General features: G+C 37.9%; 1 protein-coding gene across 1 annotated transcript in view; it reads right to left on the bottom strand.

The window, feature by feature from the left end:
• The window catches only part of MYH15 (myosin heavy chain 15), a 168,509-nt gene that overhangs the window by 85,260 nt on the left and 67,994 nt on the right, over positions 1–15,255 (bottom strand). Inside the window, 9 exon segments of the mRNA XM_067737164.1 lie at positions 2,574–2,710; positions 4,525–4,648; positions 5,553–5,670; positions 9,218–9,253; positions 9,256–9,304; positions 10,138–10,205; positions 11,989–12,003; positions 13,203–13,323; positions 14,394–14,573. Coding sequence (XP_067593265.1) covers positions 2,574–2,710; positions 4,525–4,648; positions 5,553–5,670; positions 9,218–9,253; positions 9,256–9,304; positions 10,138–10,205; positions 11,989–12,003; positions 13,203–13,323; positions 14,394–14,573 — 848 coding nt within the window.

The following is a 15,255-nucleotide window of genomic DNA, read 5'->3' as shown; positions in this document are numbered from 1 at the left end:
TGCCGTGAAGTGGCTGGGCCCGTGAGCCATGGCCGCTGGGCCTGTGCATCCGGAGCCTGTGCTCCGCAACGGGAGAGGCCACAACAGTGAGAGGCCCGCGTACTGAAAAAAAAAAAAAAGAAAGGAATTAATCTAAACTGATTCAAGAAGAAAAAAATCTCAATAGGCTTATATCTATTAAATAAATTAAATCAAAATTGTAAAATCTTTCATGAAAGAAACACCAGATCTAGATGGTTTTATAGGCAAATTTTACCAAGCACTCAAAGACAGATAATCAAAATAAATTGTTTCATGTTTTGAAAAGAGAAAATATTGCCTAACTCTTTTATGAGGTTAAGGTAACCTTGATTCAAAGTCAGATAACAGCAGAAGAAACAATTACAGGCCAAACTTATTCATGAACATTGAGGCAAAAATACTATAATACTATAAACCATCCCACAATGTATGAAAAATATCATATTTTATAAACAAAGTGGGTTTAACTTTTTTTAATCTATTAATTTAATTCAACACATTTATGGGTTAGATGCAAAAGAAGAATTTAACCCTTTCTTGGTAAACGTGCTTAACAAAATAAGATGGAACGAATGTCCTCTATACAATAAATCATATCTACCAAAAAAAAATCTACAGAAAACATGATATTAAGAGGAAAGCGATATCTTTCCCCAAAGTCAGAAATATGACTAAGTCTGGCAAAAGTTTTTGAAGTTGAAATACCACAAGTTGGTGAGAATATAGAGCCATGTGACTTTCATATACTTCTGGTAAAGAGCAAAACAGAAAGCATTTTGGCAACATCTCATAAAGTTGGAGTTGTGTATAGCCTAAAACCTAATAATTCATACCTTAGAGAAATGCCACTCAAAGTGTGGGCCTCAGTCAGCTGCTACCTAGGTACTATCAGCCAATGGACCAGCATTTTGAGTAACATTGCCCTCAAGAAACTCTTGCATATATGCAGGGGAAGACATTTACAAAAACGTCACTGCAGAACTGTTTGTAATAGCAAAAACTTTTAAATAACTTAAGTTTACTTGAGCTGGGAATGGATAAATAAATTGTGGTATATTCATATGATGGAATACTATATACGAGTTAAGATCAAAAATCTAACCTTAGATTTATCAACATTAATAAATTTAAAAGCTAGTACTGAATGTAAAGAACAAATTTTAAGATAATACACAGAGCATATTTATGTGAAGACTAAAAACATGCAAAATCATGTAACTTTTTAAGGACACCTGCATATCTCCACAGAACTTGGATCAAGGGAGAAATATGCAAGGGGCTTCAACTGAGTCTGTTAGTTTATTTTTTAAATATATTGTGAGTAACTACAGAAGAATGTTAAACTTTATATGCTTTATATATGAAATATGAATGAAACAGAGGGATAAAAACGAATTCAGGATCTCAGGAGCTAGGAATAGGATCTGGATCAAGGGAGAAATACACAAAGGTTTCAACTTTTTTAATTATTTATTTTTAAGAGAAAATGTTAGGAACTGATGTACTTTGATGATAGTTCCATGAGTATGCATTATAATATTTTCTGTATTTTTTGTATTTTAAATATTATATAATAATTCCTTTAAAGTCATTCTATGATTTAGAGAGAATGGATAGTAAAGACCTCATTTTAGAGATGAAGGAAGTGAACTTGAGAAATTAAGAGTCTTACCCAAGTTTACAAAACTGGTCATAGAAGGCATATCTCCTGAACCCCAAACTCTCATAAACTCCCACACCACATTGGGCACTGTATGGAGGTCACAGAAGACTCTTAGTAAATGTCTCTCTAATATCGTTGACATCACTATGTAATAATATTTTTCTTCTTCGGGGAAACAGAGGGAATTAACAGACTGTCAAGTAAGCAAATTATACCAAGACCTGTGGACCTCTCTCCAGAAGGTAAACTGTGGTATGGTAAAAAGTAAATACGACAACCACAGAATCCCTTACTCATAGTCCCTCTATTTGGAGATTTTGTTAGCTTGCTTTCCATGATTCTATTAAAGGTTTTCTTCTATTAAACAAAATCTATGCCTCAGTGTCCAGAGGTGATGATAAATGTCTCTAGTGAACCTGCCTGAAATGAAGTAACAGAGTTATGGTTACATGTCACCAAGAGTAAGTTTCTGACCCAGGGGAGGCTGTAAAGTGATCAGAACACCTACCTACTTTGCAGCAAACTTCCCCACAGAGCTGGCTGTGAGATGTATGCAAACACTTCTAGGTCTGCTTCTGTTTTGAATTATGAGTCACACTGCTCTCAGAGATCCAGACTTGGCCAATTATAAAGAATCCCTCCAAAAGGAAGACTGGAAGCAGTGCAAGAAATATCTGAATTATGCTTATTCTTAGTTAGATAGGGTAATAGAAGCCCTTTGTGCTCTGTTTGGTGTTCCATAATTTTAAAAATTTCAAGTTAAGTCCCAGACTAAGCAGAGGTGGCAGAGCTCTTTACCCTGACCTATTGTAAGGCAATGAGCTAAAGTCACATTGACTGAGGCACACCATTACTCTAGCAGTGGGGACGCAGGGTGGGGATATCATACCTCTCTCCCAGAATCCTCTGGAATTTGATTTGCATCAATTTTCCCCGTACCCTGGCTTGGAACAATGTAAAGACTTTAGATGGTCTCTCATCTCTCATTGCTTTCAGTTGGCCCAGAAAGCCGGCTTTTAAAAACACCTAAAAGAAATGTCAGATGTTACTTCTACTCATAGTGGGCATTCAGTAAATGCCTGTTGAATGGCCCTGTGAGCGATTGATGTATTTGTTTATCAGTTCTACTACTTGTTAATATTTCTTAATGTGTAAAATGTAAATTCTAGAAAGTTTGGTTTTATAAACCTAAAGTTTGCCACACACACACAAAAAAACAACTTTATTTAATCCTGTGGTTATATTGGTTCCTTAAGAACTTAGACTATCCTCCTCCTGATCTATTAGTAATGTCTAGGTTGTCTAGGGAACTTGGTTTACGTTTTAAGATAGGCCCAGGCAGGGGTCTGCACAGTTTTTCTGTAAAGGGCCAGATAGTAAATACTTTTAGGCTTTACAGGCCACACACAGTCTCTGTAGAACCTCCACTCCCACCCCCATCGCCCTCCTCCTCCACCTCCTCTCTTTCTTCTATTTCTTCTTCTTCCTCCTCTTTAAAAATAACCCTTAGAAAATGTCAAACTATATTCATCTAGGGGGGCCATATAAAAAATAGGCCATGGATATGACCCTTAGGCCATAACTTGCTGACCTCTGCTCTAGAGAAAGTCACTTTTGTCTTAGACAATAAAAAATACACATAAATATTTTTTCAAGAATCATTAGTAATGGCCAAGATGAGGTGAGTGAGGTACCTAAAGCACAAATTTTAAGGAAGCACTCACTTTCAGGGTTGTACAAGTCAGTACTTATACAACCTGAAGAGTGAGTGCTGCCTTAAATTTTGTGCCTTAGGAGGCTGTCTCAACTCATGCTAGTCCTGCCCTAGATGAGTAGTATACAGCAAAAATAACTAAACATACAAGGAAGCAAGGCACCAGGAGTGAAAATCAGCAGAAACAGACTCTCAGGTATTCAAAATGTGGGAGTTGAGTAATATTTTATAATCATGTCCAACAGAGTTCTTTTTTTAAGCTCTTCATCCCAGACCCTCCAATTCTCCTTCAAATAATTTGGCCTTTATATGGATGTCATTAGAAACAACCTGATATTGACTAATGGATAAAACCAAATCTGTTAGTCAGAAGTTTCCCAAAATATGTGGATCATGTTAAGATCTTCAAGATGAAGCAGAATTTAGTGAATCACATTTAAGGAAATTAATTTTGGATTAATTTTTTGGATGGTAGGGTTGACCTTAACATTTTTTTTTTTTTCCTGCGGTACATGGGCCTCTCACTGCTGTGGCCTCTCCCGTTGCGGAGCACAGGCTCCGGACGCGCAGGGTCAGTGGCCATGGCTCACGGGCCCAGGCGCTCCGTGGCATGTGGGATCCTCCCGGACCAGGGCACGAACCCGCATCCCCTGCATCAGCAGGCGGACTCTCAACCACTGCGCCACCAGGGAAGCCCGACCTTAACATTTTTAGACAGTCTTTCAGAATTAATTTCCTGAAAGTGTACTTGTGGATGAATCAGTTCACATGCAGACAAGCAGTTATCTCCAGTAAGTTGGTTCAATTTTGTCTAGCTCTGATGTGTATACACATTTTCTAGCACACTAAAGTTGATTCAGTATTTTATATCTTGGCACAAACTTGCTTAGATGAATAATTATAAAAATGTAAATGTAGTCAAGACTGAGGTTCAAAAAACATTGAATTTTGAATTCGCTCTCTCAAATAGTGCTGAAGTTTTCAGTTTCACCGGAGCTCTGTTTGTATTAGTTGTGGTCACAAGAGCTGTAGAATGCCTTATAATTGCACTTTCATGGGTATTTTAAGATACACAGACTTTCCTCCCACTCTTCTCCAAAAGCATTCTTTGTAGTTCTCTGGTTACCTTAGTGATTCCAAAGTGGTACTGTGTATGGTCTATCTCCAAGGAGCCAAGTAATTCTTCAGCTGCTTTTCTGCTGCTCACAAACTTGCTCTTTGGAAAGGCCCTTTGGTTCAGAATGTAGTACCTAATTTAAAATAAATAAAGAATAAATCCTGAGGTTGAGGTGCAAATAAAGAAAAATCTGGACAAGTGAGACAAAAGGAGGTATATATAGACTTCCACCCCTCCTACCAATATGTTCAATTTTCACAAAACTCTTGGCAGTAATAATGAGGATACAAGCAATAATTCCTTACTTTGGAATAATAGTTTGTACTTTTCATAGTGCTGTAGAGACCACCTCACTTGATTCTTGGCTCAATTAGGGAGGGAGGGAGGGAGAGATTAGGAGAAAAAGAAAGAAAGAGGCAGGCTTAAGTACATCTCTATCGTGCAGATAAGGAAACTGAAAAGCAGAGACGTTAAAGGTCTTTTCCAAGATTCCCTCACCCTAATGGTGAATTGGTGGAAAGCTAGAAATATACTTCTTAATTCTGACACAGGTACTCTTTCTACTCTACTCTACTTTGCTCACATTTGCTTGATCACCTATAATTTACACATTTAGAATTTGGGAAATAGAAAGCAAAGGTGCCTCTTCTGCCTTCTGCTGCACTCCCTGCTGGCTTCCTTCCTCTCACAGGATTGCTAGTAAAGCAACAGCCTGCTTGGATGGCAGCTACGATTAAGTACATACAACATTTCAGAGACTCAATTCAGCTTCCATATCGTTCTTCTCTATATATTTCTTCTATATGTGGGTCTATTATCCAGTAATAGAGATTTAAGGATATTACATCTACATAGATGTTGGATTTAAGGGGAAATAATAATGGAACTCTGTCATCATATATCTCACCGCCACCAAAACACATCGATCTGTAGTCTGGAGGATATCAACCAAACAAACAATGCATGCCTAAACACTCCAAGAGAAGAAAACGAAATGGACTGCCCCAGGCTTCTTGGATCCTGGGGTGTATGTTTACCTTTGTTTAAAATCAGCATACAGCGGTCGGTTTGGAAAACCTTCACTGCATATCCTGATCCCTTCCAAGACACCATTACAGCGCAGCTGCTGTAGAACCAAATAAGCATCCATTACATCTGAAGAAAAACGGTCACAATGAGTCCATGTCTAAAAAAATGCTTACCCTAGATTTTGTCCTAATTGCTGCATCTGAGGTTAAAAGAGTTTGAATCTAGTGTTCTCTACGTCATAGGTAAGAGGATTCACTCACTCCCAGCCTCATGGCACTCAAAGTACCCATCCTATTAGGTAGGAGTCTCCGAATAGGATTTACCTGGAATGAAACCTTTAGTTCACAGTTAGTCAAGATTTTATAAGCAAATACTCCTAGAAGATGAAAAAAATACATTTTTGCTAGAATGCAAATGACTGGCATTATACTCATTTGCCAGCCAAAAACCAGCTAAAGAGGGGATAAAACACAAAAGAGAACTGGCATCTCCAAGTAAGAAGGGGAGGGATTACAAGAAGGGGGAATACAATGAAAGGGGAAGGTGAGAACAGCCACAACATTGTGTTTACTGTTCTGTATTAGGAAAGAATGGGCCACATCCCGGCCTACGTTCTCTCCTGATTATCTTGAGAAAGCCTAAGTTGTATTCGATAGTATAAGCATTCTCCTAGTACCCCTTTGTTCCTGAGATGGAGCCCACTAGAACTGCAGCTGCAATCTCTGATAGGAGCCTTAGAAAAGCCAACCAATGAGCCACTGTATCTGGCTCTCAGCAAGGCTTCTGGAAGAAGCCAAGCAGCACTCTCCTAACAAAGACCTGCTAGAGTGTTATAAGGAAAATGGAATGAGATGATTCTCTGCTTATGCCCGGGGTCACAGAAATAAACTCCAAGCCATATATTCATAGTCCTGCACTCCCATCCCTTTCATAGACAGAAACAGATCATCTGTAAGAAGGAGCAGAAGTGGAGTTCTATGACACAATAGGGTCAAGCATGCTCATTCCCTTTAAGGACATATGAAGAACTGTTTTGATTAGATCATGAAGCTTTCCTTATGACTTTCTCTTAAGACTTAGAAAAAAAAAAAAAACCTGCTGAAATCAGAGCTGATTCGATGGGAGTCAACTCTAATAGGTAACAGAATTGCTCCAAAATAGAGGTAGCTAATTAGATTCCTTGCTAGATGGAAGCAGTGTCCCTGGATGCATTCAGAAACCCAGCTGATAAGAAACAATGAGGCAAAAACATACAGTGTGAATGCACATGAAGGGTTTGCATTGCAAAAACTCAAACTGCAGCATCATTGTTTAGCATCACACTTTCCCAGAATAGGTCACAGGCTGTCAAGATGGGAGTCTTAATTACAGGAGGTTAATAAAAATGCAAGGTACTACAGAACCTCAGAAATCAGAATCAACAACATCTGGCTACATATTCCAAGGGTGATTAGTGCTCTGAAGACATAAGTGCTTGTCACATATACAACTTTGAGGCTGACAGCCTCCAACCAAGCTCCACAGAAGCCTGTAATTCCAAACAGAAGCCTGGGAATCTTCAAATCCAAGATGTAAGGAAAGTGATCCATGTAATTAATATCTGTAAAAACTTTGTTTTGTTAATTAAAAACATAAATAATTCACAACCACCTATCTATCTCATCACCACCCTAGCACCATCCATTCATCAACAAGTATTCACTACAAAAGCCAAGAAATGGAAACATTCTAAGTGTCCACTGATGGATGAATGGATAAAAAAGTTGTGGTATATGTGTATAATGGAATATTATTCAGCCATATAAAAGGAGGAAATCCTGCCATGTGTGATAACACAGAAGGACCTCGAGGGCATTATGCTAAGGGAAATAAGCCAGACAGAGAAAGACAAATACCATACAATCTCATTTATGGTTCTAGATATTTTCACCATAAGCTTCTTTGTCAAAAGCATTTTTGCTACAAATGTTTTCACTGCATAACTAATTGGCCATGCAGCAATTTTGCCATAAAAGATAAAATAACTGGTTGACAGTTTGGTTTCAACTGGTTGACAATTTGGTTTCATTTCTCCATTGACACAATACTCCCATTTTCTATACATGAATCTGAAAGAGGCTGAGGGCCTCAGAGGTGCAGAGTTGAACCCACATTTTCCATAGAACTTGGAACATCTACCAACAGACATGTGACAATATGCCAAGTACAAACAACAGTGTGGAAGGCTTTCATAACACAACACAAAGCTGTTACAAACATGTATCCTAGTATTTGGAAACCGATACCTCTCTCAATGAGGGAAGAAATTTTAGCAAAAAAGAAAATACGTGATGCAGAACGAGGAGATGAATCAACAAGCCAAAAAATGTATAATGAACTATGAACAAAGACTTGGAAGATAAATGCTTAGGTTCAACCCACAAAGTAAAATCAGATATTTGTACCATATTGTCGTGAATCTACACACATTTTAAATTTATTCAAATATTTTATATTTCACAATAGTCTTTTTAATTTTGTTATTCATTTTTCATGTTTCATTATGTCCTTTTTAATGTCCCTCTTTTATTTTTTGTTATTTTATCTTTTATGACAAAATTGCCTTACCGCCAATTAGTTATGTGGGGAAAACGTTTGCAGCAAAAATGCTTGGGGCAAAGATGTTAATAGCAAAGAAGCTTATGGTGAAAATGCCAGACACACTCACTTAAATGTGGAATCTTCAAAAACCAAACAAACTCATAGAAAAAGAGATTCGATTTGTGGTTACCAGAGGTGGGGTGGAGGAGTGGAACTTGGATGAAGATGGTCAAAAGATACAAACCTCCATTTTTAAGATAAACAAGTAGAAGGGATGTAATGTGCAACATGATGACTATAGTTAACACTGCAGTATGGTATGTTGAAAGTTATTAAGAGAGTAAATACTAAGAGTTCTCATCACAAGGAAACTTTTTTTTTTCTCTTTCTTTTTTTTGTATCTATAAGAGGCGATGGATGTCAACTAAACTTATAATCATTTCATGATGTATGTAAGGCAAACCATTATGCTGTATACCTTAAACGTATAGAGTGCTGCGTGCCAATTATATCTCAATAAAATTGGAAGAAAAATAAAATACTTCTTAAAAAGTATCTACTGCCCAGAAGTACATAACTAAAGAGACAGGTAGTTTTAAGGAGAGGGAAGATATTACTATTATGAAGGAAGACTAGAGGGAGTTCTCAACAATTAGAAATGGATTTAGAAACTCTCTTTATGGTCAATTTAGATAATTTAGAACAAATGATTTCCTTTATGCTTAAATATCTACTTTAATCCCCAAATTGATTATTCAATCCCTTCTTATTATACTTTGCCCTTGTAGACAATGGCACAGAAGCTCATCCACATTTTAGCGTGAAATTCAAGGAGGAGTTTAAATGATAATGTCAAGCATTCTAATGTTATCCAATTGAGTCTGCTTTGTGAAATCCTTCTGTATGTCCACTTGAATCTCAATTCAAAGGCAATCTTGAGGAGGTTTAAAAAACTCACTTTTAACTTATTTTAGCTTTTCTATCTGAAAATCTACCCTTATATAAAACAAACTGGTAAATATTTCATTAAAACATTCAACATAGCTTAAATCAAATGAATTTCCTAGTGTGGATTACAAAGAAATCTATTTACCTGACATTTTGTTCACATTGGGATTTATGCATCTCAAAAATGAGGTGCTGTTGATTTCAGGTTAGTCATCAACTTATTTAGGTTTTCCTAAAACAGAGATCATAACCAACACAAAATCACTTTGCAAATCATTAAAAACACCAATCTATGCCACAAAAGTCTCCATGTTGACCAACTTAGTCTTAAAGCCAGATGCATAGCAACAATAAAATAATGAATTCAACATTCTTCCCTGCTTACCAAAATACATTATTTCCTTCCCTTGACAAGTCAATATTTATCTGACTGACATAGTTCTGTTGTGTATCATATCTACCTGTTTTAAATTTGGTAGCAATACTTTATGAATGGGCAATAAAATGGCTTGAAGAAAGAAACTGTTTCTCAAGTTTCCTGCCTGGAAAATTTTTATCTTAGCTCAGTTTCTCTGGAAGCAGAATCTGAGATGGAGATTCTCATTCAAGAGATTTATTTGGAGAAGGAGGGAAGTACAGTAGGGCAGGGGGAGAAAAAAGCAGTGGTATGGACTCAGTTTAGTCTGAGTCCTGCAGAAGCTCTGAGCAAAAATGCACCAATTATACTACAGTTGGTACCTCCTTGAGACAAGGGAGGGGCCAGAATCTGAAGAGGAGAGTAAGGAGACAGATTAGCTTCCCATTCGACCAAGGGCAATTCTGGCAACTGTGAATTATTATGAGCTAATATTTTCATAAGTGGTAAGATGGGCTGATAAAGAGGATCTAAGTAGGACACTGACAGTGTCCACGAAAGTCCATTAATATCAAGATAATCTTTAACTTTTCCAACTTGGTTAACTTCAGATACTTTATCCTTATTTGAAGATGTAAAATTTCAAATAAGTAATAACATATGCAGATTGTGAGGTAGTTAATATATGAATAGATGCAATTAAAAATTACTTTATGCAGAGATGCAACCATTTGGAATGAAGCTCCTTTCTTGCCTTTCTTCTCCCCAAACTGTAGAGCTAAAAAAAGAAGAAGAAAAGCACTAAAAAGGCCCTTTTCTGTCACATTACCATACCCTGCTGATGAAAGCATAAATGTGTCAAAGTTCTAGAAGCAATATGGCTATGTCTACCAAAAGCTTTAAAAATATTCATGTCTCAACACAAAAGTCTATTTCTGGTGCTTTTCCTTAAGGAAATAGGCAACTGTGCACAGATACTCATTGCAGCATTGTTTAGTCATTAAAAAAAAAATAAGCAAAAAATTTAAATGGTAACAAATGTCTACCAACAGGAGATTGGTTACTTAAATTATGAAAGAGTATGCGTACAATGAAACACTGCAATCTTTTAAAATGATGATGCAGATCCATAGAACTGGCATGGGAAGATTGCTCGGATTTATTTTGAGAGAAAAATTAGGCTACAAAATAGTTTGTATATTATGATACTGAGTGTGTATACATGTTTTTAAGTGTGATTGGATTACGGGTGACTATATACATAAAAAATGTTGGGTAGAGTATACACTAAAATATTAGCAATTGTGATCTCTCTATGTGAGATCAAAGGTAACTTTTATGTTCCTCTTTTTAGTTTTTCTGTATTGTCTGTGTTTGGGGCAACACTCATGCATTACTTCTGCAATTTATAAAAACAATCTATTCCCACTTTCTTGAAGCAAAGGAATCTATGCTAAGCCAAACTGTTTTACAAACATTTGTGTAGCACTAACTCATGAAGGTACAAAAGCATAACAACAAAATCCATAGGCAATCTGGAAAAAAAGGGCCAGCTGTCAATATGAAAAACTGATAAAATACTCTCTAGCTTGAGTAGCAACTGTGCTGAGGCAGATGTCATGAAGTTTAATCACTGATGTCCTATTGACATGCCCCAAGCCTTCCAAGTGAATCACTTGACTTCTTTGTACTTCCCCATGGAAAGGGGATACTACTACTTTCCTTTAATTTTTTAAAAGAATTGTAACTGGTTTACAGTACTTGGATTCTCCAGAAGAAAGTATGGTTATTATGAGTAATTTAATTGGGATGAGTCAGATATTTGGAGGCAAGTCCTTTTTCAGGGGGTCCTTAAAAAATAATGAAAAAGGACATTCTGGACAATTCTCTTAGTTCAAAAGAACACAGCACACCCGGAAGAGTCAGAAGATAATTTCCTCTCTCATTCTCTGCCCAAACCACTCTCTGATTTCTTATGACCAGAGAATTACTCATCTGGGAGCCATACACTTATGTGGCCACTGTTTATCAGACTTCTCAGAGGTACTTCAGAAGCTATTAGAATCAAGCAAACGCACTACCTGCAGATTTTCAGGGTCCATACACAATAGATTCCATTTCTCAAGCTCCTCTTGAGGCGGGCCAACAGGATTTCAGGCATGCTTCTGAATTATGTCATCACGTGCTAATGCGGCTGGGAAGTGCTAAATTCTCTCCATTCCCTGGCCATGCCATCAGGAGTCCCAAAGCAGGCAACAGGGGACAGGAGTGAGCTTGAAGCTGGGTGTAAGACAAGAGGGTGAGAATGTCAGAAAGTAAGAGGACACATCCCACTTAAAGAACAGCTAGTACAGTTTGCCCCATTGCTACAAGGGCATCTGAAATCAGACTGGCCAGATTTTCTATTTTCCCATAATTTCCATTTTTCAAAAGAAAAAGGAAACCCAAATGTGTACGTGAGAACTTCCAATTTTTTTTTTTTTAATCAGTGTGGACCAAACGTGTTTGAAGACCAGTTCTGCTCAGGAGATGCCAATCTGGCAGCTATGAACTGTGACAACTGTGTCCCTCTGCTGCTGGCAGTAGTCCAGACGTGAGGGTAATGGCAGCAACCTGGCCTCTGTGTCCTCCAAGGCTTTGTATCACGGTGCAGAAGTCTGAATTGGATCCTGAATCCAGGTAGCCTGTCCATCTCTCTGTTTTGTTTTTTTCCAGAAGACAGTGAGAGTGGAATAGGCACGAGGCTAGTAAGCACAAGTCCTGTTTCCTACCTTGCCTTTGCCATTTAGTAGTGTTAAATTAATGAAGCAAGGAAGCCATCAGACTGAGGTGGCTCTAATGCTGTGTGGCAGCCTATGTAAGCAAACAAAATCCAAGTCTGTTAATGCCCCAAGGTTACCAAATCAAAATGCTAAGGACAACCAATCGCAAACAGCCAACTGGGCTTTAGATACAGCTAATCAATAATTTCTTTACTTTGCTTCTATCTTTTTTCTATAAAAGTCTCTCCCTGAGCTCCTGTGGGTGGAATGCTGTTAACCACTTCTGATTTGGTGCTGCCCAATTTCAATTGCTTTTTCCTCAAATAAACTCTTAAAAATTTTAATATGCCTGAGTTTATCTTTCAACAGTAGATTTGTGAAACTTTAATTCTGTACTTGCTCCTATAAGATAGGGAGAGATTTCCCTTTACATGAATCTAAAAGGGCTAGGACAAGGATTGAGTAAGATAATGAATCTAAAAGTACTTTGTAAATTACAGACTACTAAACAAGATTGGTTGTTAGTTGGTCAGCAAGTATTTATGGAGTGCCTGCTAAACAGGCATCTGCTACATGCTTGAGGATACACTTGAACAAGTGAGACATAATCTCTGCTCTCATGAAGCTTACAAAAACCCCATTACTATAATATAAAAGCACTGTGAAAGAGAATTCCAAGATACTTGGGGGATATGTATTAAAGGAGCTTGTTATCTCTCCCAAATCACTTATCAAAACATGGTTTTCTGCTGTCTCTTCAGCTTGGTTAAGTAGAAGATAAAAGCAGGCTGGAGCAGTCTCCTTGAAATCTATCCACCTTAGAGCACCATTTCCCCGAAAAACCACCAGCCAGAGGACGGAAAGGCTAATAAGAGGGGATGACGCAGACCACGGGGATCAAACACAGATATCACAGGAAAGAAGCCAGGATTTTATAAGTGCTGAGGCAGACATGGGTTCCATTCGGAGGCTGAAAAATTGAGGAAGATTTTTCAACTCACCAGTGTTGGTACTGATGTAATTTTCAAAGAGTTTTGCCAGGAGTCTGTTGGACGACTTCTGAAATATAGCCACCACTGTTTCATTAAGAAAGGCTTTGTTCTTGTCAAGCCAGCCACTGACGTTATAAGGCACCTTTGGAAAGGCATGCAGTTCAGGTAACAAAAGAGGTGAATGCGTAAGTTACTTAGAAAATTGTGTATTCCTTTTAAAAAAATCATAAATTGTGTGGGTCCTTTAATTTTAAATCAGTTTGATGTAACAGTACTGAATAAATACTCCAGAAATCTATGTGCAACCCAAAGAGATGCTCAGGCTTTACCATTTACATTGTGGAAAGAAAGGACGAGAAGGGGAGGGAGGGAGAGGGAGAAAGAATCAGGGAGGGAAAGAAACACCAAGGAGAGGGAGGAAGAAAGAGATGGCGTTTCCAGGAGAAACAATTCACATCAGCCCTCCTTCATAGGCAAGAACAGATGCAATAAAACAACTGTCTCTGACACAGAGTGAGCATTCCAAAAACATTATCAATGATATTTTACTATAAATATCATTATAATTAATATTCAAGGATATCAAAGAAGAGATTTACAAACACATCTAGGTACAACTGGCAGGTCATTTTTAGGTCAAAGTATTATTTTATCCTTCGTCAGTTCTCTTTTTGTGCCATTCAGAATTACTGACCAGAAGCATAAAAGCAGAAAGAAGGGGCATGTGCACGCACACATACACACACACACACTCCAGTGGGGAAATGAGGAGAGGGAGTGAGGGTTATTAGGAATCTTTGTTGGTCATAGTTTGGAGACCATTACTTCACAGTACTCTTTATGAGAGAAGGGAAAAAAAATCTTCAATAAAAAGATCAATTGAAATCACTCGTTCACACAATGTTAAGTTGAAAGGAAGGACAAGTAAGGAAAAGCCCATGTCTTTGATGGTCTCCATAACTTTCTGAAGCTGTCTTACTTTGAGTTGGGGTGACAGAGTCGATTTTGAGATTTTTGACCTCTGTTTTTATAGTATGGGTGTTTCATATCCTAAGTGCTAAAAGGCTACACCAACGTTTTTCGGGGACCTGAGATTTATTTTGTTCATCTCTTTAATCTAAACTTTACTTATATATTATCTAAGGATTTGGGCTGAGTACATTTGAAACAGAGGCAGGAAAATTCAGGGCTGAGGGTCTAGAGGTAACTTACCACTCCTGCACAATGGACAAGGTCAAAGTGAGCTTCATCTTTCTTCTTATTGTCAGGCTTGGGCTTCTGGAAATGAACTGGCTTTCCAAAATGGTTGTCAGAAAGTTTGGTCTTGAAAGTCACATCTGCAGCCTGATGAAACATACATTCCTCTTCAAGGATGGAAAAGATGCCCATTGGCTGTTGGAGATACAGATGAACAGCAGCTGAAAAAAACACCAGTAAGCAGTATTTTCAGTAGAGGGTCAATGTAAATTCTTTCCTATGAACCTAATTAGTTGACAAGGAGAAACGAGCTTCACTACATATAATTAGCCAATCATCCATTCAACAAATATTTATTAAATACCTACTAGGTACCAGGCACCAGCAGGAGCTGGGGATGAAGCCATGAGCCACATTCACAAAGTGTCTGTCCTCAGGGTACTTACATTCTAGTGGAGCAGACAGACAATAAACAAGTAAACACTAAATAAATAACTTAGTTTCCCATAAAGGCTCTGAAGAAATCATGCAAAGTAAAGAGAGAGGATGACTGGGGCTATGTGAGAGCTATTTTAGTAGGAGAGTCCAGTAAAACCCTCTGACCTGAATGAGAAGAGCAAATCCTGAGAAGACCTGTGCACAATTGTACTGGGCAGAAAAATGAAGAGCACAAAGGTCCTGAGGCAGGAGCACCCTTGGCAAATTTCAGGTCCTACCAGAGGCAAGTGTGGACAGAGCAGAGCTAGTCGGAGAGAGTGCGTGGAAGGAGAGATGCAGTACTGGATCCCAAAGGCTTTACAGGCCATGGTAAGACATTTGGATTTTACTTTAAGTGTAATGGGAGGCCTTTGGAGATTTTTTAAGTGATGTGATTTAA

This window comes from Pseudorca crassidens, chromosome 5 (genome assembly GCF_039906515.1).
Source record: "Pseudorca crassidens isolate mPseCra1 chromosome 5, mPseCra1.hap1, whole genome shotgun sequence".
In the NCBI taxonomy this organism is placed as follows: Eukaryota; Metazoa; Chordata; class Mammalia; order Artiodactyla; family Delphinidae; genus Pseudorca; species Pseudorca crassidens.
This window is presented reverse-complemented; position numbering and strand designations above follow the sequence as displayed.